The sequence below is a fragment of the Vollenhovia emeryi genome, unplaced genomic scaffold (genome assembly GCF_000949405.1).
Source record: "Vollenhovia emeryi isolate VEMERY1.0 unplaced genomic scaffold, V.emery_V1.0 DF939216.1, whole genome shotgun sequence".
NCBI classification, from domain to species: Eukaryota; Metazoa; Arthropoda; class Insecta; order Hymenoptera; family Formicidae; genus Vollenhovia; species Vollenhovia emeryi.
This window is the reverse complement of record NW_011967150.1, coordinates 467109-492947: the sequence shown is the minus strand read 5'-3', so window position 1 is coordinate 492947 and position 25839 is coordinate 467109. Positions and strand designations below refer to the sequence as shown.

Below are 25839 nucleotides of genomic sequence, written 5' to 3'. Positions count from 1 at the left end.
TGACAAAAATACGCTATAGAGCTGCCGTTAAAGGCCTATTACGGAGGGATGCAATGGAGTTAGAAGTCTTGACGAGGAGGGGAGCGATCTAGTCGAACGAGAAGGTCGCTGTGAGCGTTCTCGCCCGAGGGTGGGGCGAACTGTCGAAAGGGACGAAGAGGGTACGCGGTTCGTGAGAGTGGGAGAGCCGGAGAAACCGCGACGCGCGGCTTTCCGTATCGCGCACCGTCATTCTCGTGCGAGTTTCTTCGCCGATCGCGATCCACTGGTGCGTCGTACCTCCATTTTTCGAAACATAAAATTGAAATCGGAAATTTCCGCTCTCGACCAATACCACTCGCCGTGTCCCCGATTTAGACGAGACTCGGGTCGTTTTCTTTCCAGAAATTCGGGCTCTAGGAATTCCCTCCCCAACGCTCTTCTCCGACGCAACCTCGCCGATTTCTCCCCCTCCTCTCCTTCGTATTCGCAAAGTGCCTGCCCCCACCCTCCGCCGCTCCCACCGCGGGGCGACTTCCATGCAACGTATACCGATCTCACGGAACCCACCGCAGGGAAGTTGACGTGAAAAGAGAACGAAGGATCAGTGCGACATCCGCGCTCGTCCGGGAGACCGAGCCCTCTTGCCATTCATTTGTCGCGCGCCCGCGAGACCTGCCGCAGACGACCATCCGCGCACAAGTAAACGCACGCGGTACCAATCTCCCTCGACCAATCGCGCGAATTCACATACACGTGTGTGCTGTACTCACACACGGGAATACGCAGAGCGGCGCTGACCTCCCCCTATTGGCAGTGGGGCTCGAATTTCGAAACGAATTTGCGTTTCTACTTTCTTCATCTCGACGCCGCATCGGACGGAGGAAAAAAAGAGAAAGAGCGGAAGGAATCGTATATACATAAGTATATACAGCTATATACGCATATTTATGTACGTCTGTTTGCATACTCGAGGCTAGACACTTCTGAGCCGAGCGAGCGGAACGCGCCCGATACAAATTCGAAAATGTCACACAGTACGAGGAGTCTCGGAGTACCGGTGCACGGCGGCAGATTTCAGGTGAGTGCTTACTAAACGAATTGTCGAATAACTTATCTCTGATCTCTGAGTGCACACTAACGCTTGTTTACAGTCAGTTCTTATATTTAACTTTGTCTTAAATACATGTTGAAAGAGTATTTATTTAAAAAAATGATCCGTGTAAACGTTGCACCGGCCATGTTTCTGGATAAGAAATATTGCAAGAGGTATTTAAGGTGATCTTTAAATATAAGAATTGAGACTGGAAACAAGACTTCGTGTACATTCGGCGCGCACTGGTGCAAGCAAGCGAATTCATTATTAATAAGCGCCACGCGACCGACCAATTCTACGAGCAAAAATTTACGGTTTGCTATCAAAGTATCGAGATACCGCGTATCGCGACGTATTGGGTTTATTGATTTCAAGAGCGAAGATAGCAGCGCGGGCAGACTGCACTTTTAAATATGCTGTATTCCCGAAAATTTATTTCCCTTTGAAAAGAAGTTTAAATACCTCGTAAAGCACTTTAAATGTCATCTACATGAACATTCGGGGCGAGCAATTGCATCTAAACAGAATACATTTTTTTTTACCGTCGTTCTCAATAAACGACACTTAAATAAGTGTCCGAACGGTGTCTTTGAAAAGAGTACGCTTTTATGTCCCCGCGATCCTACGATCCTTTCTCGGATCTGCGATCAGGCTCCGTTAAATCGCGCGCAAAAGTTGATTTTTAATTGCTAATTACGTGAGACAACGCGGAGGGCTTACAATTAGATATTTTACGGCATTGACACGCACGCGTTTCTTATCGCGATCGCCACATGGCGCAGTCGCGCGTAAAGTCCTTATTACACTACAGGTTACGGCTTCAGTTACGGAATGTTACGATTGGTCAGAAATTGCAAGTGTAATTGAAGCGTCTAGCTTTAAAAATGTAGAACTCGACCGGAGTAGCGTAACACAGGCTTTACACAATCCACGTCACCGATGTTCGCGCGTGCGATCTCGGCACTAATTGTAAGTCTATCCAGCCTACTTGTGCGCCTACACTTTCGTACAGTTCTTCTACTCGAGTCGAAATAGATACGCGCGGTCAAAGGGGGAACGAGCGTTTAAATTCGTGCGCCACTTACAATTTCTAAGAACGAGTCACACGGGAGGATTTGATTAATGCGTTTCATTACGAAGATACGCCATCGGGACGTCACGGACGATTACGCACATTCTGCATACGCGCGGACGGCAATTGTGTAATTGGATGGGCACATTTGCGCGAATCGTCGGCGGGCATATTGTATTCCCGCGATTGTTTCGCATTCCTTTTCTTCACGCCGCACTCGCTTTTACGAGAACTAACGGCGGCGCGTTTAATCGTTACGAATTTACGGAGTAACTTTTGCGAGATTGCTTCCAAATGCTTTCTTATAATATAAATTTAATTTGGGAAGGTAAAATGTGATACTAAATGTATCACATTTATTATAATAATAATACTCTTTATTGTGTTCCCCTCAGGGTTACAATCTCTACACTTTACCTTTTACCTTTTTTTCAACTTAGTCTAAACTTAAATCTACGATTTAAACTATATACTTCGAGGGTTTGCGAGTTTTCTCGCTCCCCCTCGCTATCGCGTACACACACACACACACGTCACTATGTGTCGCATTTATAAATACATCCCAATTAATTATATGTGCATCGCAATTAATCACCATCTTGAAACAGACTTTGTATTAAACTGAAAGAAGTTAGAACTTCCCGCGGTGGCTATTTCTCTATTTGAAAGTCAAAACTGCTTCAAGGCTGTTACGACACTAATGGCATTCTGGGGCGATTCTAACGTTATCATTTGTCACCTTATCATAAGCGCGGTAATGCAAACTCCGTCTTTTCCACGTTATGCAATGTAGGTAAATCGATGACTTGGTTAACATCGAGATAAGAAGATATTCTCGCGAGCTACGTAATGCAACGTTGATCCGGTGCTTGACGATAACGATTAATCGTAGACTCCGCTATTTTATATAGTCATCCTTCTGAGTCATCGCGAAATGTAATGCTCGATAAAAGAACTGCCATTCCTCGAGAAATCATTATCGCGGTCATTCTCCTTGAATTTACGTCACGTACCACGCAGAATGCGCGTGCGACACGCGACGTGTCACTCATTACCGCGAATTGTTTCGGAACTAAAACGCGCGCCTCGTTGCCGCTTATCTGTTCGTCTCATCGAGAATTTTCGGCTCTGTAATTCGGATTGCTTGTTTTCTTTTTCTTTTCGGTAACTTTACATCGAGTCGCGCACCATTATCGCGATACGATAAGCGCGCCGGATGTTCCCCCACCACCGCGAAACCCGCGACAACTTACGAGTAAATCGTGCGATAACGCATAATACACTCCAGAAATGCCCGCGGGCTCGGTCTCGTGCGTATGACTTTAGAACAAATGATTTTCTCGGAAAAATTTTTTCTTTCGCCTTGCGTTTTTAAACGCGCGCAAAGTCGGTCGCGGCGCAAAAGTGTATTTTCGACCGACCTTCGTATCGCGCAACGCGGCTATTCGCGAGAATATTTCAATAATGTTTGGTTCCCCACGATTACACGCCAGCACATGGTGGAGCTTCTCTGAACGCCACTTATTTTTAAATGTGACGATTTTGATGTAACAAAGATAACGCTTCCTTAGAATCGTGTCTTCCAATCTATATTAAAAAAAATTTCTCAGCAAAACTGAACGCGACGTTCTCTTTTCCTTCTATTTCGCTCGTTTCAATTCAGGATGAATAAACGCTGCTCTTTATCGTCTGTTCGAACGTCTAGTTTCTGTAGTGACCCCGATCGATTGACGACGAAGGTGGTTTTCCTCGAGACTCACTGGCCGTGCGTTGACTTTGTATCGGCGATCGATGCCACGCGGTGAACAAACCGTCTGCACACAACAGCCGTCTCGCGGATTAAATTTAACCAGAGAAGGAAGCTTTAACTTTTGTTCTCGTTATCCGGATAACGAACAGAAATTATGCATCACTGTTTCTTAATTTCTTCTCCGATTTTGTAGATAGGGTAAATTTTTTTAATTGAAAATTATCGCGAATTTTTGACATATCCAGACCGGAATGTTGAATCATTTGTGGCGTTCAGCTTTGTATTGATTTCATGACAGTAGCACCTACATATGCTTCTGTACTTTAGTTTTGAAATTCGTTGTATTTGTTAAATAAAATTTAAATCTAGATTACTATTCAAAATTTTTTACAGATATTAAGATGGTCTCAATCTGGTTTCTTCATATAGACAGAGATCTTTCGACCTTCGTTTAAAAAAAAAACTCAGATCAGTAACTTTGCTTACAATGAAATTGATAGAGAAGTAGCATGTCGTTTGTGCAAATCTAACAAATCGCTACCTAAAATTTTGCATTCTATATCACGATAAGTAGTCACACGGCCGGATCGAGTCTTAAGAATCCTCCGTTTTCAATGAGAGGTTCCTCTGCGGCAAAAGGATTTCGTAAAAACCGACGTTCACGTATAAAACCTTTCTACGGTCCTCTCAAGTCTTCATCTCTCTGGGGCTCCTTATTCGTATCTCTCCCCCCTCGCCGCACCCGACGTCGAAAATCGCCAAAAAGGTGGGCCATCTTTCTTTCGTAATCAAAACTAGTTTTAAATCGCACGGTCTCCCTCCTCTCCAAAATCGTTTAGCTCGCTCGGTCAGTCGCTTCGCGACATGTCTAGCGACAATGGCAAGTGGCACGGCGGCGGCACAGCTACGTCATGGAAATTTCCTCAACTGACACCTTTCCTCTTCCTATCTTTCCCTGTTTCTCTTTTTTCTCCTCTCTCTCTCCTTCTCATTCATGTCGCTTCCCCTTCTTCCTTCCGTTCTCTCCCTACTACGCTTCGCCATCCCCTCTTACTGGTCCCGTTTATCGGTTCCGCCGCTATTCCAGCGGGTCTGGTACGCCCCATGTTCTTCAGCTGTTTGGCGATCTCGATGCTTTCAATCGGCCGCCCGACGCCGACCTTTTTCGCCACCTTTTTTCCCCCTCAAAGGCGACCGTCGTGAACATGGGCGCCGCTAATTTCCGTCACCGCGAGGAGACGTTATGTCGGGCTCTGGGCGGGCATCAAGGCGTGACCTTGACTGCGGAGGCACCCACTTCTTTGCACTGAGCACAGCTTTTTTCTCCTCGTTAAAGCTTAATGGAACACTTCAGTTAGCTCGACTTTTCGCACACTTGAACTTCCGCTTGCGGAACAACCACAGTTTAAGGCGCAATTCTGCCAATTTGCAGCGTCGAATTAAACGTAAGGCAATTGTCTTCTAATAACGCACAGTTGATTTCTGACAATTGGCTTTATTAAACACACACATGCTCCGCGGTACCGTTATGCAACGGATTCGAAAACTCAGAAATTGTCAATTTATTCCTTTTTGCGTAATTAGAAATTATATTTTCGAGCGAGAGTTTCACATTTACTGTTACGCGATTAAAAATCGTAATGATGAGTTAGTTGAGATTGCGAACTAGAAATATGATCAAATTAAATTTCCATTCATAAATCATTTCAATCTTTCATAAAATCTTAATCTTGATATTTCAGACATATTCAACGCAGGATCAATAAGTTTACATGTGGTATAAAAAACAGCCCAAACAATAGATTTTACTTATATAAATAAAAAGAGTAAACATATTGTTGAAAATTGTGGACAATTTTCTATTGTTGAAGTAATAATCCAAAACAATTCAAAGTTAATTGCTGACACAACAGTGCAAAATATTTTATATGCGCTTATTAATAAAACTTTATGTATTAATTTTAAAATAAACATATAGTAAATAAATAGTCATTAAAATATTATAAAAATCTCACATTTGTTTCTTGATAAATACCTCTTGGTGTACGCTACTTATAACAAGAAAGATTGAAGAAGAGTGTAAACATTTATTCATGCTGTAAATGTTATTTTATATTATACTCAATCGTATTTACATTAAAAGTTTATTGTCAGAATTTCGCTATGAACACGATCGCAATTCTACGGGATCATTGCATTTCAGAGGATCTCTCGGCCATCTTTTTTACCGACACAGTCAAATATAGTATTGCGCTTGTAATTCTTTTTATTGGCTTTTATGCACAAAATAATACCTACCGGGATAAGCTGCGGACTGCATAGCAGAACGTTTTCATACTTAAACGCTCAATTCAGAAGTCTAATAAAAAAGAAATTGGTATTTGAAATTTTCAATTCGTAGTTCGTGCTAGATTTTAAATTGGCTTTATAAAATTGTAACATTCTTCCACACGATGAAGGTACGCATAAAGACAAATTCAGGGACAGTCAGGACTTTATATAAAAAACGAAGAGCAATTAAAAATATCATTTTATAAATGATTAAGGTTAGCTAACCTCAAACTTTTAAATACCAATTTCTTTTTTTATTACACAGAGAGAAAAGTACGTAGTATTTGCGACTATAATTGCATAGTAAAATAATTATAGTCAGGAATATCATTTTTATAGTAATTATCACTATAATATTAGTAATAACAACCACATAGTCATAGTGATGCCAACCAGCATAAAAATTTTACTATTATTTATGAAGCTTTTAACCATTATTCTGGTAAAATATTAAGATGATGAATAGTAACTAAATTAACTAGTTTTATATAGTAGGTGCAAGTACAACAATAGTAAATTTAACTATACTTTCTATCATCCACTTTACTATTCGCATGGTAAACAAAAGTGGTTCGGAAGGTCTTCACTAGAGGGACGCGCGGTACAAGACTCTCTCGTAAGTAAAAAACCGCTTAGGGTGTTATAAATACGGATAAGTTTACACATTCGTATAAGATTACTTATCTTTTCTTTGAAAGATGCTATCTTGTACTATTCTTTATGAGTGCAAAGTGATTTAACCAATGAACGTAGTGAACGCAATGTATTGTATTACTTTCAATATAAATACGATTATTACTATTACATATAGTTATTTGAAATTTTACTTGTGGTTGTTATTGCAATATTCATAGTACACCTTACCATGGCATATCATAAGTTGCATGGACCAATATTGTGTCTATGAGAACTATAATACATTGTTAGGTCAACCATAACTTACGTAGTTGGAAGATTTATAAAAAATATGGTTGGGTCAAAAAATGACTATAAATTATAGTGAGATTGTGGTAACTGCAACTATTTTTTTCTCTCTGTGTAGACTTCTGAACTGACAATGAGTGTAAGTGATGAAAATGTTCTGCTATGCGGTACGCAACTTACCCTAGTATTACTTTGTGCATAAAAGCGCCAAAAAAAGAATTACAGGCGCGAAAACTATATTTGACAGTGTCGGTAAAAAAGATGGTTGAGGGATCCTCTTAATATGACATATTATTCCGTAACGATAAATTTACAATGGAAAATTTTTTTTTATGAAAGAACGTCATCATTACGTGCGCTAAATACGCCCATTATCTCACTTACGTAGTCGTGCACTTATAATTTCAGCACACGACTCTCTGCTGAGAGCGCACAAATTATATAACTACAGAACAGTACCGTGACTTCCGAGTAGACGCGATTCACGCGTCAGCGTATTAATATGAATTCATCTATTTCGCGCTCGCAATTATTAAGTTTCTCATGTGAGCGGTGCACGTATCGGTCATCGAGCGGCGAGAACACGCGGCCGGTTGCTGAGCTTGAGTCGGAGTTCAGTGGTCCGCGAGGAATAGAAGTCACGCGAGTCGTCTCGAGACGCTATACCGGGTGTCCCCGTAAAACTGGGCGTCCTTCCGAGACGCGAGATGAGGCAAGAATAATCTGTACAAATCGCTGGTGGAGGAGAGCCCGCCGCGCATGTTCGCGACGAAGACGCAAGCTGGGCACAGCCTTTTCACGGTTGGTTGTTATATAAGGACCAGGCCAGCCGAGGCCCGAGATTAGTCATCCGAGCGACGTAGGAACGTGAAGAGCGGATAATGGCAAAAAAAGATGACAGAGATAAGAACTTATACCGCGAATTACTCGCCCTCGAGTGCATAAAATCGTGTTTAAATTATCGGCGACATCTCTTATCTCTTATTGCTCCTCCCATGTCTCCACCACTTCATCGTCTCCGGTGACAAGGCATAATTGCACGAATTTGATTCATCCGGGTCGCGATTTGGCCAGACCACGCAACCGGATTAAGAAGGTCAATGCTGTTAGGCTGTTACACAGCTAATTCAACGATATATACACGCGTTACGCACGTGTGCGTTGCGTTACGCTTGTACGACAACTGTACGACAGCCTGTTCCCTACATATTTTTTATTAATAAGATATTCCTCGCTCGTTGAGTGATCTCTTATCTTTTGAAGCTATTTCGAAAGTTTTATGCACGTGTACCATCTGCTTTTAATTGAAATAAAATTATAATTAAAAACGGTCCTTAGTGAAATTTAATTCGTCAAAAATGATTTTGAAGCTTTTAGTCGTTCAAGTAGCTATTTTTTATGTATATTTCACATCAAAAAATAAAATTAACTCCTTCTCGTACATACATATATGACCGCTCGATGCACACGGGAGCTTTCTTTTTGCTAAATGAATATGCAATACAATTTACATATGATCTACATCTTCAATGAAAACACAAGTCTTACAATAGTCGATTAAAATTAATTCTTAAATTAAAAAGGATTTCTTTCTACATACAATAGATTTTGAAAATCTATTCTATCAAGCACATTTCATGATACATAGAAGACTAAATTATCTTGATTATCTCAACATAAGGGAATGAAAACATCCTTATAACATCCCTTTTTTGACGGCTCAATGCACGGAAAGAATTTTCTCTTAAAGTTTATCCTGAAAATCATGTGATTGTGGGACGACACGGCATTTTGAAGAACTTTGTGAGTTTTTTGAAATTTTATTAGTAAAACGCATGGTAAAAATTCAAAAAAACTCATAAAATTCTTCGAAGTGTCGCGTTATCCCACGATCACATAATCAGGATAAATTTTAAAAGAAAATTTGCTCCGTGTACGGTTAATTGATAATTAGGAACATTACAAAAATGTCAGATACATAAATAGGCAAACTGAACGTTATTTTGCACGAAAGAACGGAATTCCTCATTCCTATAAATAAAACTCCGAAAGAATCCGAATTTCTTTCTCGCGTGCGAATTTGAGAAGCACTGCTGTGTAACACATGCACGCATAATTCAGGGGCAGCGGCGCGAACGAGAGTGCGAGACTCCCACGCGGGTGCAGTCGTGCCTAACGCACCGTTTGTCGAGATGAGGATGTGACGTTGCCGTCAGATTTGTCAATTCGTTATTTCGCCGCCGCCGTCACTGACAGCTAGCTGATTCGCATTAGAGTGCACACACACACACACACACACACACATCTACCACATATATGTATATCTGTATATCATTTATACAGGATGTTATGTAATGCCCGTCTCACCTCTTATTTACGGATAGAGTGAATTGTACTGAGTCGAAAAGTCCTGTACCATTTTGCAATATTTGCAATAATTAACGAGTTATTAATTATTAAAAGTCGCTATCTTAACGGCCGTCCCGCGATCGGCGTTGCTTGGTGCACGGGGAATTGTTTACGACACACGGCAAGGGCTACGTATAACAAACAACTCCCCGCGCGTCTAGCAACGCCGATCGCGGGACGGCAGCATCTCGCCACGCGCTTGAATTGGGCGGTAGACCGGGCTAAGACAGCGATTTTTAATAATTAATAACTCGTTAGCTATTGCGAAAATTGCAAAATGATACAGGACTTTTCGACTCACAACAGTCTGGTCTGCTCCATCCATAAATAAGAGGTGAGGCGGGTATTACATAACACCCTGTATACAGATATATATATATATACGTATATATTCATATATCTGTATATAAATGACGCGGGGCGATGGATTGAGAGAGCGGCAATCACACATTCACTGACTAGGTCTCGCAATTCGCCGTTATTGTGGCATTGAAGTCACATGCTTTGTGCCGAAAGGAACGCAAAAGCCGCGACCTCTAATACGCCGCAATTTCGTTCAATAGAGAGCCCATTGCGCCGATTTGCAATTCGGGACTCGCTCGTTAGAGACGAGTTTATATTTAGACACAACCGTTTTTATTGACGCTTGAACCGATTGAACTTTTTTCCTTCGGCAAGTAACTCAATCGGCAGACGGGCATTAGCGGCAATCTAAATCGTCTAAACTCTAACGAAATCGCGTTGTCACGTTCCGTCAGTCTAGACTTTCATCGTTGAACGCTAGAGGTCCGTTAAACATATCAATTTCAATCTTGCGTGACGAGTGTTTATCCAATAAACACATGGTATATTAAGTGCAAAGTATAAAATGGTATGATTAAACCACATTTATACCGACTTTTACATTAACTGTGTTTAATAAACGTTTAATAAAGCGTTTAATAAATTTAGTATATTATCACGTATTTATTGAGTGTATTTATGGCTATATTTTCGGTATAAAGCTTTAAATAATTAATTCATTTTGTGAACACTCATGTACACGGAATTATTAGTAATAGAGGAAAGTCCTCTATTATGAGATAGCATTCTAATACGAGATAGCAGGTTTTCAACGTCCAAATTCAATCACAGATATTTCGCAACGGTTACACGATCTAGCAATGAATTTTCCACTAAACAGACCTCACTCCAAGTGCAAGCAATTCATAGTGGAATCAACAGACGATGTCTATGAATTTTGCCACTTCAAAACAACTACTAGTCACGTTGTTTCTATTATGGCTTTTAGTATTCCTTCGATGATTTGCATTATTAAGCCATAAAATGTCCGTCTATCTTCCCGCAATGATATCAATAATCTTCTTGATTCGCAGGAGTAGATTTAATTATCTGTTGTCCAGAATGTATTATTAAAAAAAATTTCTTAGACACATTCTTCTCTTCCAACATGCATTATGCAAGACTGGCGGGTTTACGATATTGCAAGGAGAATTTTAATTAAAAATAGAAATCGATAAATTAATTTAATGCAATGCAGTTAAAGTCGGTTAAGCTAATATAAGTAAAATAATGTAAATTATATTAACACAAACACATTAAGTCACAAATACTACTGGAAACTAATCCAAAGCCACTATGCATGAATTAAAAATTATAAATAGCAATTCTTAACAAATTGATAAATAGGACATTACCTATAAGAAATAAAAAACAAGTAAAAAAGTAAAGTAAGTGATTAAACAAGTATAAATAGAGTGTTAACAAAAATATATAAGTATATAAACAGAGATCTATTTTTATAGATATCGCCTTACAAAACGTGAGAAGTTTAATATCTCTATAATAATTGTACTAGATATTTGTACTGAGTAAATTTAACAGTGCCAATCCCTCGCGATCATCAAGAATATCAAAATGAACGAGTTTCATCTCTATATAAACGGCGCAAAAGCTGTCTATACTTCGTGCTGTTTATTATTTGCGCACGTAAAACAATACCCGGAAAAGTAATACGACGACAGACGGCAATTTGCACGGTTGCTCAATATCAGTATACATTTAACGACTGTCACGAATTTAGCTGTGCGTTATCTCGCGCCGGTGTTTGCTCGTTGGAGTCGTTTATGCATATTTGGACGCTAATGACACAACGACCGTGCGCGATTAGCCTTCAAGGCCTCGGCCGCTCGGCTCCCCCATTCCGATATCGCTTTTATCCCTTCCTTCTTTCCACCGTTGATTAGACCACCCTACGTCCGCGATTACGTTCCGCGGTTTCCGCTAATCGCGCGATTAGATAGGATTGCGTTTCATTCATTAACAGAACGTCATGTGCTTCAAAATCGCAGGAATATCCGCCACAAGATGGAAATCAAGAAATCGCTTTTAACACTATTGGCAATGATAAGGAATACAATCAGTTCATAAGATTGTAAAATGATCAACGCTTTTTTTATCATATTATCTTAACGTTTTCTGATAAAATTGCGTTTTCTAACTTCCCATTTTTTCGATAAACGATTATTTCTCAAAGTCTTATCTTGATGCACATGATAGAAAAGTAAAAATAGGAAGATCTGTCTATAATTGTATTACGAAAGATTAAATGTTTTAATTGGCATACTGATTAAGTCAAACTATCATGTTACTATAAATGAAACTTGATCGATATGAAGACCACAAGTAAATATAAAAAGTGCCTTTTCGGTCGAATTAGATCTTTGCAGTCCAAGTCAGCAAATTGCACGTCGATTATTTGTTAAGCTTCAAATGCAGTCTCGTCGAAATAATAAATCCACATGATTAAATCAATTATCGATTATCGAACCATAACGCTAATAAGCATTTTTTAAATTTAAATTACTGCAAAGAGTTGGAAAATTTGTATTTTCTTGTTAAAAAAATTATCAATTTAAAGGTTCAAATTTTTGTGTTAAATATTTCACGTATTTATGTGTTCATTTATCTTTGTTGCTGTGTTAATTGAACTCGAGTGTTAAAGTATTGAAACAACTGAGAAAATGTAAAAATAATACAATGCGCACCTATTTTTTATTTTTAAACACAAAAGATATGTTCCGTATTAGCAGAGGAGTTGAGCAGAAAGTTGATTTTCTTCTTTAATATAAAAGTTGGAATTATTATATCTGTAAAATGTAGGTAACCTTTTTGGGTTGATTTCACCATTAAAAATATGTTGATTTTATACAAAATTTATTTTAAATTATGTATTTTGAGGCTTGCAATGATTTTATGTTAAAATATTATAACATAGTATTACTATCACTATTTAACAAATCAATATTACGATAAATTAACACAAAAAATTGTGTAGACCGTTGGAAACATGTGATAGCTGTTAAGTTTAACGCAAATTTTTCTATATATTTAAATAAGACTGTAATATTGTTGGAATGTAAGAATATTAAATGCTTCTAAGAAGATTGTAGATTGTTGCGTACATACAAAACAAGGAACGCGTTAATTAGAGTATATGTCGAAAAGTTGATCCGACACTTTTTTTCTGCGTAGTAAAATGTGGTTTGCGCGGTGCAGAAATCTCTCCCCGGTTCATCGCGTGGAGAACGCTACGCGTCGCTTCGTTTTCGCCTCGACGAGGCGCCGTGGGGCAAAAATAGACGCCGAATTCGTGCGCGAGGCCGACCTACGCGGAGCCGTGTAATTGGAAAGAACGGCGGGAACCGGGTCTCTCCTCGCCGCCTCTCCGCAGTCTCCGCGTTCGCTGGGTGTGCGTCGCCGAACGAGACGGTCGGGATTGTAGACGTTCACCGTGACCGGAACACACCGTCGGGATGTTACGCGTGGGCGCCGTTACGGATGCATATAATACCTCGTGCCTCGCGGCGGCACTTCCCAAGTACCCGAAATAAGCACGCGTAGACGTGCGGCTTACGCGACACGGATCGCCGACTCATGCTTTGACTCACGGCAACACGAAATTACAACAGATTCCGAATTATTTGATCGGTCACTTTTAAATGCCTCCTATTCGAAAATTATTACAGCGTCGATATTTCGGTATTGGAATTCTGATCTCGAGACGATCTTAAGGGGATCCTAAAGTCGTCTGTTTTATCGACGTTTTTTGTTAGAAGTAATCTTTTAATTGGCTTTATAGAAATGCAAAACTCTTTTAGGGAATTAAAGTACGCAGCAAAATCTAAACTATGTTGATCGACTTTATATAAAAAACGAAAAAAAAATTTTACTAATTTTTAATACACTTGACAATATTTGCTTGATACAAAAATTCAACAATAAATATATACAAAATGAGACTAGCGTAGTCTAGGGACAACATATAAGAACAACATCGTACAATTGGAACTAAGATTAATAGCCTAGAAAAAAGATTACTTCTAATAAACGCAAGTCCAGAAGTCCAAGTCTAGAAGAGAAAAAGAGCAGTATGGCGTGTAGAAATAGTTGCAGGTTTTTTTTAGAGAGATCGCTGCCAAACATCTGTCAGATTATCAATAAAGCCATGGCGTTGACGATGCTAGAATTCGATCCAAAATCTCGGTCTGAGCAATGTGTAGCTAATAAAATTGCTACTTTTTCGTGAAAGTTGCAAATTGATTGGCTATAAATTTCTCGAACCGAGTAGAACTTGGAATTGAAAATGTCGATAATTGACGTTTTGATTTCCGTCTCCTATCTTATTGATACTGATCGAGTTCGCCAGCGGCTTTAGGATCCCCTTAAATCTGTCGTTACCTGTTGTCGAGCAGGACCTGGGACACCCTATACATATATTGGCTTAAACGCAACGAATACAGAATATTTGCTTACGTAATGGTGACGTATTCGGCGGTTAACGCTTGGCAGTGTGAAAAAACTATATTCGTACGGAATGAAGATGAGTAAAAGCACATAAATATGTGCTCGATCAATAACTCGTGCTCACGCGGATCTGACATCGATGGTGGGAGAGAATTTCAGCAAAATTACTTGACCTGTTATTTTTCGCGATAACTTTCTGCCAGGTCTAATCGTATAATATTACTTGTATATTGTTATTTTTCTTTATGATTTTGCGCTTAGCTTTTACTCGAGGATCAACGACAAGATCGTGGTGAAACTGTTAATCTCTAACGTACATCTACCAATTCTACAAAAATCAATATTTTGAAAACTTCGTACGTACTTCTCTAGTTTCTAGTGTCTAGATAATAAAAATTGTTAGTCTTACGTCCAAAGGTGTAGCCATGAGGTTGTCCACCGCTGAGCGCGTCAACGAAAAAGGAGTTTCGGTATCTTGGTCTCTGTTTTACATAAAAAATAAACCAAAAAATATTTTTTTTACCTTAAAGACATGTTAAATACATACCTACTTTTGAATTTTGCATATATTTTGTTATATTTCTTTAAAAAAGTAACGAAAATGACACTGATTTTGACCCGTTCAGGGTGGCCTAACCCCTAAGTGGAATCATAGTCGTCAGCAAATTCACAGTATTTTAAATCGATGAACGATTTCTAATTATTTTCAAATGCTATACTTAGCATTAAATACACCCCCCGCATACTGTATTGAAATTCTTTTAATTCGGAAGGGGAGATTTTTATTCTAAAATCACCCTTTTAGAATCCGGCAGTGCTTGTACTGATAGGTAAATCGCATCATTGACATCATTGACATTTTTAGACCCAACGTACGTACGTACATAAATTTTCAGCTCTACTCTAATTGATATTCAGTTTGCGCTGTTTGCGCGCATTTGTTTTATCGCCACCAGCCTAAATCATCATAATAATCCTAACGCGAAATGACGAAAATCGTGGAACTATACTGAGGATGCATCTATTCTATTTCCGGAACGTGAGCGCCGATATCTGGAAAATATATCAGTCGAGGAAGACAATGCCGCAGAGTATCTGGAGTTCGGTGTAAATTAAAAATTGTATTCTTAAGCTTAAGAATATTTCACTTCCTTTTATAATATATTTTCTTCTGAAATAAACGCCAAAAGCGCTCCTCTTAGTTTAAGAAAAAAATCCTCTAAAGAGGACATTCTTATCAAACATGTAGGAATATATCGTATGTTTTCATGTACCGTTCTATTATTTAATATTTGAGATCATTAATCATCACAAAGAACAGCTCTACAAATGAACATTTACTATTTATAATATTACACATATACTATTTACAATATAACAGCGTGCACCTATTATATTTTTACACAATACATATTACATATGTCCTGTATTAATGACAGGATTTATATTTTACAGAAAGAAATATTGACTTTATTTTATAATATAAAAGTTTAAATTATTATATCTGTAACATTTTAAAATAACTTTTTTTAGCCTATTTTATCATTAAAACTATATTGATTTTACACAAAATTTATTTGAAACTTACAATTACATAGAGTGTCTGACATAAGAGTACCCCTACGAAAAGTGGTGATAGATTGGGTCAGACTAAGAAGAAAAGTCATGTACCATTTTACAAAATTCGCAATAGTTATCGAATAATTTATTGAAACGTTTGCGCCAATGAGCGTGTAGAGGGCGGTAGGCCGGGCTCGAAAGGCATGTCAGAGCTTTATATACCAGATCTAGCAATGGTGAGCGAGAGGTGGAACGACGCGCAACGTAACTTCGCGCCCGAGAAAAAGAGCGAGCGATGAGTTTATGTCCCGTGTCGCCCACCGCTCGCACTCGCCGCTCGCACTCGCCGCTCGCGCCCGCACCTCGCATGCCTTCCAAGCCCGGCCTTGCCGCTTTTCACGCGCTCATTCGTTCAGACGTTTCAAACAATTATTTGACAACTATTGCGAATTTTGTAAAACGGTACATGACTTTTCTTCTTAGTCTGACCCAATCTACCACCATTTTTCGTAAGGGCACTCTTGCGTCAGACAACCTGTATAATATTTTAGACCACTTCAAAGCTTAAAAAATATTGACATGCAACGACACGAAGCTTGTACAGCTTGTAGCTTGACATAATTGCAAGATAAAATACGAAAATTGTAGTTTTTCCATCTCGATTCATGCCCCTCTCATATTTGGCATATACGTCGGATTTGCGCCGCGAGTTTTTCACTTTTCCTCGCGCATTGAATCGTCAATGAGGCGGAGCGTCGCGTACTCTCTAACTCGCGAGCCAAACCGCGGAGGTGGACGACGATTCCGGCGGCCCCGTGATCTGTCGCGGCGTTCAAACAGGAATCCTGTTTAAACCTGGTTAGCAGTCAGATGGCCGGCAGAGAGCTCACGTGAGCCGCGATCCGCGCGTCGGTTTGCTCTTCCTATTTTCGTATCCGCGCGGTATATAAAGAGCTCCGTCCTCGGCGAGCGTCGCCGAGAGATTTGGCAGCGGTGACCGCGCTTTTCTGCGCCGCGCGCGGTGCCGTACATAGAGCGGACCCCGGACCCCGGACGCTCTATCCGCGAGCGGGGATAGAGCGTCCAGAACGCAGAGAGGACACGCGGTTTAAGTCTGTCGTCCGTCGGCATATAACGTGGACACTCGGTCGTCGCGACGCCCGTTTTGCACACGCGTCGGCGCGCCGATCCTCGCGCTTCTCTCCGGACGCCGCGCCGCGCCGCGCCTCAAGATAGATTTCTCGTCCTCGCCTCGTCGCGCGGCTTCTTCGACCAGCGAAAACGGACGCGAATGTGAAACGCTGACCCGAACATTGATGATGCTACCGCGATCGTCCACGGAAGAACATTGTTCCCCAGACGCCAAGAGATCCCTTTCGAAGTGGTACCGCACGAACCGCGGTCTGACCTTATTCCTTCATCGCGTGGCCGTCACGCTCTTTGGACCGCAGATCTGTTAGGGCGAGCGGTCGGGTACGTTGACATGAACTCCAAATAAAGTCGATGGATAACATGTGGTGCGAATGACGTCCCTTCTGCGAAGTCTCGGCAGTGTTCATCGGGATTAATATACGCGCCACATACTCGAGGGGTGAGAGAGAAGGCGAGAACGCGAAAATGGGGAACACCGACAGTTCCCGCGATGTGGAGATGAGTTCGCTGTCGGTAGTAACGCCGAATGATCGCCCCCATATCATGGTGAATACAAATTATACGAATTATGTTGGTTAACGATCCAAGGTAATTTGCTAAACGAGGAATAAAAGTATTGTGTGAATAAATTAACGGCCAACTCACGAGCTAATACAAGATGTTAGTAGATCTCAAAATCAGTTTTATTCGTAAATACATGTAACGTCGAACCTTTCAATCTAACTTGGTCCTCAGCAACAAACTCGGAAAAGTTAGTTTAAATTTTATAATTATATGAAGCAGTTTACAATTTTTTTAAATTTTGATTATTTAGAATTCACAACAATTGACAAAGTTCGAATAATCTTATAATTTGAACCAATCCATTGTTTCAATAACCATGTTGTGTGTTCATCAAATAAATAGCTTCTAAATTATAAAATTGATATCTAAGGAATAGTGGATGCGAGAAAAATAACAGGCTAGGATTAGACCAGGATTCGAACCTGGGACCTTTCGCTTGCCAGGCGAATGCTCTTCCAACTGAGCTATCTATGCTCACACTCGAGAGCTTTCTCGCTTACCTACTTTATTTTTCTGAATAAAGTAGGGATAGTATACTAGCAGCGCGACTCGAGAACGATGTATGGTATAATATCTCACTCAATGGTTTGGTACATAGTATAACTATAGTAGGTCCACTCCGTCATTTGTTTCGTTTTGCGTCGATCCCTTCTGCGCATCCGACATTGCTCTGGGCAAACCAATAAGAGAAAAGTTGTATATGTGGTAGTGTGGCTTTGATAAGTACGTATACACATGTCGCTGGATTTTGCCCGGGTGTACGGTAAAATGCCACGTGATCGGGGCCGCAAAGATCAAAGGAGCCGACAGAAAGTGGACGTACTAGTTATACTATGGTTTGGTAGATCATCGTATGGATGCAGAGTGGCTACACTCCGAAGATTCCTCTAGTAAATTAAGAAATTCCCCACCGTTACCCTACCTGAACTACAGATTGTCCTCGGAGCGGGCAAATGCGAAACAAACACGGCCTCCATAGTATATTATTCCTACTTTAGTCAGCACAATAAAGTAGGCAAGCGTGAAAAGTTTCGAGTGTGGGGCTGGATAGTCCAGTTGGAAGAGCATTCGTCCGGCGAGCGAAAGGTCCCGGGTTCGAATCCTGGTCCAGTCCTAGCTCGTTATTTTTCGGGCCGAGAAATTAACAAGTGGCACCTCTTAGTGCCTATCTCTCCCAAGGGCGCGTTCAGAATCACTGCCCAAGTGCTCCAGTGTACCATTCTATCCTTGTTTAATATACGGTGTGCAACAAGGATAAAATGATACGCTGAGGTACTCGGGTGGTGTTTCTGAACGTAGCCCAAGATGCACTTCTATTTATTACTATGGAGTCGAGTGAGATACCAAGCATTGCTCTGGATTCGCGCTACTAGCATTATTTATTTCTACTTTACTCGGTAAAATAGAGTAAAGATGGGATAGCTCGGTAAGAAGAGTAACTCCCACCAAGCGGAAGGTCCCAGGTTCCAAATCTGACCTGGTCTCCTCGTTTTTATCGCCCAAAAATCACTAGGCGTCTTAGTGCCTACCTCTCTGATGACACACCCCTATTTATTATTGTGGAAGTAAATCCGGAAGAGCGTTGGCACGCGCTGCAAAACACCGCCGATCAACAATGTGTACGCGGCTTGATGTATATCAGACGATGCGAGGCAACTGCATAATAATTTCAGTGGTTGCAAAACTGACCTGTCCCAATCCGCTCCCCTCCAAAAGAGACAATTACGAGCGACAGGTCATCGTCATCGTCGTCCTTGCGCATTTAAACGCGCGTTCGCTGATGTGCTTTCGCGACCCCGCTTTCGACCCCGCTTGATTAATCGGCGCGCCGCGCACCACGAGCTCGTGACGACGAGCTGATCGTGGACGATAACGCGCCGACCTGCGAGGGTAATTGATTCGTTTCAACTCGTAATTCATTCGTAATTTAACTCGTCCCCTCTTTCTGTTCTGTTGCAGAGAACGCCAATGCGCCCGATGATAGCGGAATACGAGCCGAAGAAGCAGGGTGTGAAAACAGAGCTCTCAGACGTGGTGCTTGTCAAGTAAGTCTCTAAAATTCCGCTAGAGAAATCAACGCAAACGAACGGCTCAATCGATAGTTGAGCTCGTTCACTATCTGCTACCACGACCAATCATCACTATTGCTTTCTTGCCAAACCCAAATGCTCGAGCAAACGTGAGTGAGAACAAAACCCGAGGATCATATATTGTGCATTTACGTCTTTTTCTCCCCCTCCGCCCCGTTAATGTGTATACTCTACAATCCATTTTCTTATGCTGTACTTTATATTTACTATCGTCATATATTTCAATTGATCCACTCATTCTCCTCTTCTGTTTGTTTTTTGTTCCGTTGTTTGTAAACTATTCTAATTGTTAGTACTAATCATGCATACCGCCTGATCGCTGACGTAGAATTCGTAGCGTAGCTGGCACCAGGGATGCTTGACGGCCGCCTGCTGAATCTTGGACGACTGCGAGGTTGCTCGTTTGTGTTGCGTACGGATATGTACCCGCTTACTGTGTCATGTTCCTTCACGTCGTGCAATCGGGAAATTCATTTAATCGAGAACGCACGAGGCCTCGTCAACCCTCAAGATATCGATCCGTGGAATCCGACAATAAATGTCCAAGAAGTATCTTTTTTAAATATTAATATTATCCCCTTTTTCTGTTTACATTATTAACAATAGATAAGTAATATTATTCGACCGGAACTGACAGAAATTTATTGCAACAAATATTACCTCAGCCAGGATTTGAACCTGAATCTCCCTTTCATTGTTAATAATATTTTTCCCCAAATGTTTCTTCTTTATTTTCGTCATTTTTACTAAGGGGATGCTGGAGTGAGTCTGCACTTTTCGCATCATTTTTCCTCTAAAACTGTCAATCAATTCGTGAAAACACCATATGCTGTTCTCTAATTTAACTCGATTAGTGGAAACTAGTCGGTCTGTACGTAAAAGCTACATCCTTGAAATTAAGTTTAGAAGCCAAAAGTTTAGAAGACAAAAAATTTATTCGCTCGAATAAGTTTTAAGTTACCTAACTTATGCGAGTGAATAGACTTTTGATCTTGATTTCAACGATACCATGCTGTTTTCTGATTTAGTCCGATTAGTGGAGCACTGTCGGTCTACACGCAAAAGCCATACAATTTGTATATTACACAAATGTTTTTCATAAATGGACAGCTCTAGGAGCGAAAGGTGCAAAACATGCAGAATCATTCCAGCATTCCCTTAACGATGCCATTAGCAGCTATTTGCGCAAAGTACATAATAACGTCATTAACGTTCACAAGATATGCCCCTAAATTTCAATTATAATTCGTTTTTAAGCGGAAATGGTTCGCTAAATTATTGCCGCAATAAGGAAAACGCGATATCTTGAAGGTTGAAACTAATGCCGAATCGACGATCCGCGAATCGTTCCATCACTGTCATCTTGCGGATAATACATATAAAATGAAAAGGTTTCTCTCTCATCGTATGAATAAACAAGCGACGACGGACATTAACGATATGTCTATAATAAGATCTTATCTCGAGTTGGCAGATAAACAACGAACGAATAGTCAAAAGGTTTCTCTCTCGGTATTACGCACAAGGTCGTGATATGCAAATAAAAGCCGCGATACAAAGGATTTTGCCCAAACTGGTTGCTTCTACTTAATTAATGTGTCAGATTACTATCGTAATATAAGTATATTTATGGTACACGAATTTTGAAAGAAAGACTATTCATTGTTCTGAACATCTTTTACGCGCAATAAAATTCTTAAAATGGGACGATGGTCGGTTCCTTAACGCCTAAAAGATCTATTGTCTGCTCTTCCGCCGTAAAATCTGGTAATCAACAAACGAGAAAGAGCGGAAATAAAAACGCGGACGTTTCGCTCCTTTCGTCGACCGATTTAGCGGCGCAGCCGTAACGAAATCTTTGGATCCTTTGCGCTCGAGAGACGAGACTCCTCTCTCTGCTGCCGTTTTTACCTTCGTCACTCATCAGAACCCGTTTACGCAACCACCTCCTCGCACGTGCGAATTCCCGTGACCTTCAAGCAGTTTGCGCGAATTGTGCGGTCGGCTGATCTTTGACACCTTCGTGCTTATACATTTATGCATTTATCCCGGATTTCCTGCATTATTCTCAATACCGCGATTCGCGCTGTTCTAATTTCACTAAACGGAATATCCGTACGGTCAATTGTTCGCCAAGGCCGACTGATTTCTAATTCCATTTAATTCTCGTGCTCTCCTCGGGGTCGCTTCACAGCCATTTGTGACTTTCAAGCGTCGAAGTTACGACAAATGTGATAAATTCCGCAGAACGACGAAATTGCATCTCTCGTGAATATCCAGTGTACTGAGAATTAAATCACGGCCGAAGATCTCGCGTCTAATTTTTCCCACAATTTCGTTCATCGCGAAAATTACGACGTTTAGCAAAATATTACATCGTACTTGCGCTCTTTGTGCGGAATTGCAATGATAACTAAGCGAGCAAGAAATTGTTCGGTAAGAAGAAAACCATTATGTTAGATCGAGATCAATTTGTGCTCCGCGCGTATTTAAATTATACAATTTGCGTCGAGTAACGTCGGTCTCGTTTGCAAAAAAGAAAAACGGCAACAGAAGGAGAATCGTTACGGTTCTGCCCCGTCGCTGACCGAGAATGCTTCGTGTAGCAGTCATGCGGTATGCAAAGCAAAATATCTTCCCAGAGGATAAAGGATTTGTCTTTACTGTATAATATGTGCATTTATATGATTCCAGACTAGCGTATAAATCTCCGGGCGTAGATTCGGGCTCTATGAAAGTGCTCTGCGAATAACGAAAGAGAACGAAAAAAAAAAGATACTATCGTTGAGAAAAAAAAAAGAAAATGCGCCACCGTCGGATCGACACTTTTCCTTGACGCTTTAGCTCGATGAAACTCGCACGAAACGACGACGCGACGCGACCGCTGACTTGGACGCGACACGAAAATGTCATCGGACGGTTGCAAAATCCGTGGCCGAGAGCCGAAACATGTATTGGCATATCGATATCCGGTGATAGATCTGTACCGACATAAAAGCGAAAAAAACCAAAAGAAAAACTAATACGCTCGGCCACGTGCGCAAGGCTCGCAGGCAAAAAGGAGGCTTGTATAGTCGTCGTACTGCGTCGTGGCGCTGGGCGTCGCGGTGATGCAGTGCGGTGGTTTGCGGCTGCCCTTCTGTATGTATTAACGGCCTGTAAACGCGACGCGTTTGAAAAAAAAAATCCCTTACGGTCACGTTGTAACGCGTGACGTGCCGGAACACATACAGACTCTAATCCCCGGGGAGCTTTCTCGACAGAAAGTCTCGCACGGCCACGGGAGAGAAACTACCGCACCTAAAAGACATGGGTACCTATAATACCTAAACACCTATACCGTGTTCTAATCTGTTTTTTTTTTAACAAATCTATAACATACACGAACATTTATTCTTTCTCTCACTATCTCATACGCACACGCGCGCGCTATACACCCCTTAGAACATATATGTATACCTGGAAGAGGCATAGCCGATTATAGTTGGCCCCCACCGCATGTATGTCCTTGTCTGTACGTTTACTGCGATTTATATGATGTTGTATACTAGTACTGTTCATAATACTGTGTATATATGCCGCGGTTATCATCTCGCGCAAGGGTATAGCAGATTTTGTACAGACAAGATAGGCAGACGTTCGCGACCCTTCTACTACATTTTCCAGATCGGCTGTGGCCATTCCAAGTATAGAGAACACACAGGTAAACGCAATCCAAGATGGACGGCAGTACCGGCGCAAGCCGCTCAACGCGCGTATTTTTCCCCAATTGTGTTTTTATTTGATTTTTATTGTTTTGTCTTGAAATAAAGTGATGTGTCAGTCATTAAGTTCGAAATTAAGTATGGGCATTAAGTAGGAACCCTAGAGGGCCCCCACCCGCGCTGCTTGAGCTGGTACTGCGGCGCGCACGGGATTGGTCGACTTAATTGTTAAATAACTCAGTGAATAATTGCCGGAGAGTAAACGTGACGGAGGACTTTTGTCTCACAATTTTACCCTCTTTCACCCCCTCAAAGGTCAATTATGAGTTTTGGGACATCCTATATGTTCTAATATGTACACATACACAAGCATACATACGCGTACACACATCATACTTGCGTATAGAGCGAATAACTCGTATCGTGCGAATTAATCACGTTTTTGATCGGTCGGAGAAAATTCCCCCACGACTCCATCTACGAGAGCGTGGACGTGTCTGCATGTCTCCGTGAATTAACCATCAATTATTAACGTGCCGAAGCATCGTGCTCTTACCCTCCTTCCGTTTTTAGAATCTGTCCGCCCGCTGCCGTCCGACTTTTCAGGGTGTAATCTGTGTTTGCGATCGAGCGTAAATGTGACGAGCGCGGGGAAAGGGGATGGTAAAAGCCGAATCACAAGGCTTGTTTCCTGTTGCTACACTGGTGAACTAGTGTAATAAATTAGAGCAAGACAAGTAGATTTTTTTCTCATTCTAGCTTACCACGCCAGTTCGCCAGTGCAGGAACAGAAAACAAATCTATCGTATAACTAGTAGACCCACTCCGTCATTTGTTTGGTTTTGCGTCGATTTCTTCTGCGCATCCATCATTTTTATGGTCCAACCAATGAGAGACAATTGTGCGTGTGGTAATGTAGCTTTGATGAGTATATAGACACACGCGCCACTGGATTTAGACCAAAAACATGGCGGGATACCATGTGATCGGGACCGAAAAGATCCAAGAACCGACAGAAAGTGGGCGTACTAGCTATACCATGGTCAAATCAAACTAGCAATTGTCAATTCGGATTGGATTGGGATTGGTGATTGTCCTCTAGCCGATGAAGGCAAAGCAATCAGCAATTTAATCGGCTCTCATTGGCTAAATGAATCGTCAATCGTCAATCCCAATCCAATACGTGTCGGCAATTGCTAGTCTGATTATACAATAGTATAAAGCCCGTATTAGACTACGAATTGAGATTGGGATTAGATTGAAATTTGACCAATCACAGTAAAGTTTACTAATCTCAAGTTTAGTAACTTTTACTCTAATTGGCTAAATATCAATCTACTCAATCTCAATCCGTAGTCTGATACGGGCTTGACTAGTATGGCCACTCTTTGTCGGTTCTTTGATCTTTTCGGTTCCGGTCACGTAGTATTCCGTCATGTTTTTGGCCCAAATCCAGCGACGTGTGCGTGTACGTACTCGTCAAAGCTACCACGCACATACAACTTTTCTCTTATTGTTTGGGCCGAAAAATGACGGATGCGCAGAAGTGATCGACGAAAAGTAGGTATACTAGTTGTACCATATCTGACTCGACCTTAACGCAAGAACCGTCGTTTACATGCGCGACCGCGCAGAATGCGCGGATTCAGCATTCGGCGCTATTATTCGCAAAGTTTTAACAACAAAGTAATATCGCTTTACGAAGTCTCGTTTGAAATTCCAATCCGACAGCGATCGCGATCCGAGTCATCCGATTCGGACTCGGTGAAATTTTTCGCTAAAAAAGAACCGAGTCGCGCGTCAAACGTCTCGCCTTAGACTACGATCGGCGATTTGGAATCTAACAAATGAGTTATGCAACCCCTCGAATACAAGTCGACTCGTCGAAACAAATAAAAATATACAGATTTCGGTGGATTCACAAAATTCTAAGTAACCGATTCTCAATGCGCGTTTCAACGCGTCGAAACTTACGATTGTTTCGCCCGTGATCTTCTTTTGGTATGAACGGACGGAGAGTTGGACACAGAAGGAGAAACGATTATTCGAAAGATTCAACGGACGGATTAAATATTTGCGAAACATTCGCATTATATTCGAACGTGTGTATAGCGTGAGGTTTGTCCAATTTTGAGAGATCAAAGTCTAGACAGTCTTCTAATAATGATCTTTACTGTCGTGCTTGCAGAAACTTGAAAGACATAAAAATAGCTTGTTTTTCGAATTATTTTTAAAATGCGAGTATAATGTGAAGGTGAGAGTCCAATTTGAGAAGTCGCTCTTCTTTTTAAAGCTCAACATAGATTCGATATCAAGCGGAAAGAATTAGAGCTGGGAGCGAGTGTGATATGTACTTAAAGATCCAAGTCAAATCCAATCGATTAATCAAGTTTTATTTTCCA

At 41.0% G+C, this 25839-nt stretch overlaps 1 protein-coding gene and 2 non-coding genes across 6 annotated transcripts in view; 2 read left to right on the top strand and 1 right to left on the bottom strand.

Moving 5' to 3' along the window:
- The first annotated feature begins 285 nt into the window (after positions 1–285).
- Positions 286–25839, top strand: part of LOC105560949 (proton-coupled amino acid transporter 4) — a 30712-nt gene continuing 5158 nt past the window's right edge. The window contains exons 1-2 of one of the 4 annotated variants that reach the window (XM_012010486.1): positions 286–1060; positions 19603–19688. In XM_012010486.1, coding sequence (XP_011865876.1) covers positions 1007–1060; positions 19603–19688 — 140 coding nt within the window. In that variant the 5' untranslated portion in view covers positions 286–1006. Of the gene's footprint in view, positions 1061–16878; positions 17668–19602; positions 19823–25839 lie in introns of those variants that run through there. The other 3 variants (XM_012010485.1, XM_012010487.1, XM_012010488.1) reach the window with 3 other exon arrangements.
- Trnaa-ggc lies at positions 18045–18117 on the bottom strand. The gene has a single exon. It is a non-coding gene; the product is annotated as a tRNA-Ala (tRNA).
- Trnaa-ggc lies at positions 18685–18757 on the top strand. The gene has a single exon. It is a non-coding gene; the product is annotated as a tRNA-Ala (tRNA).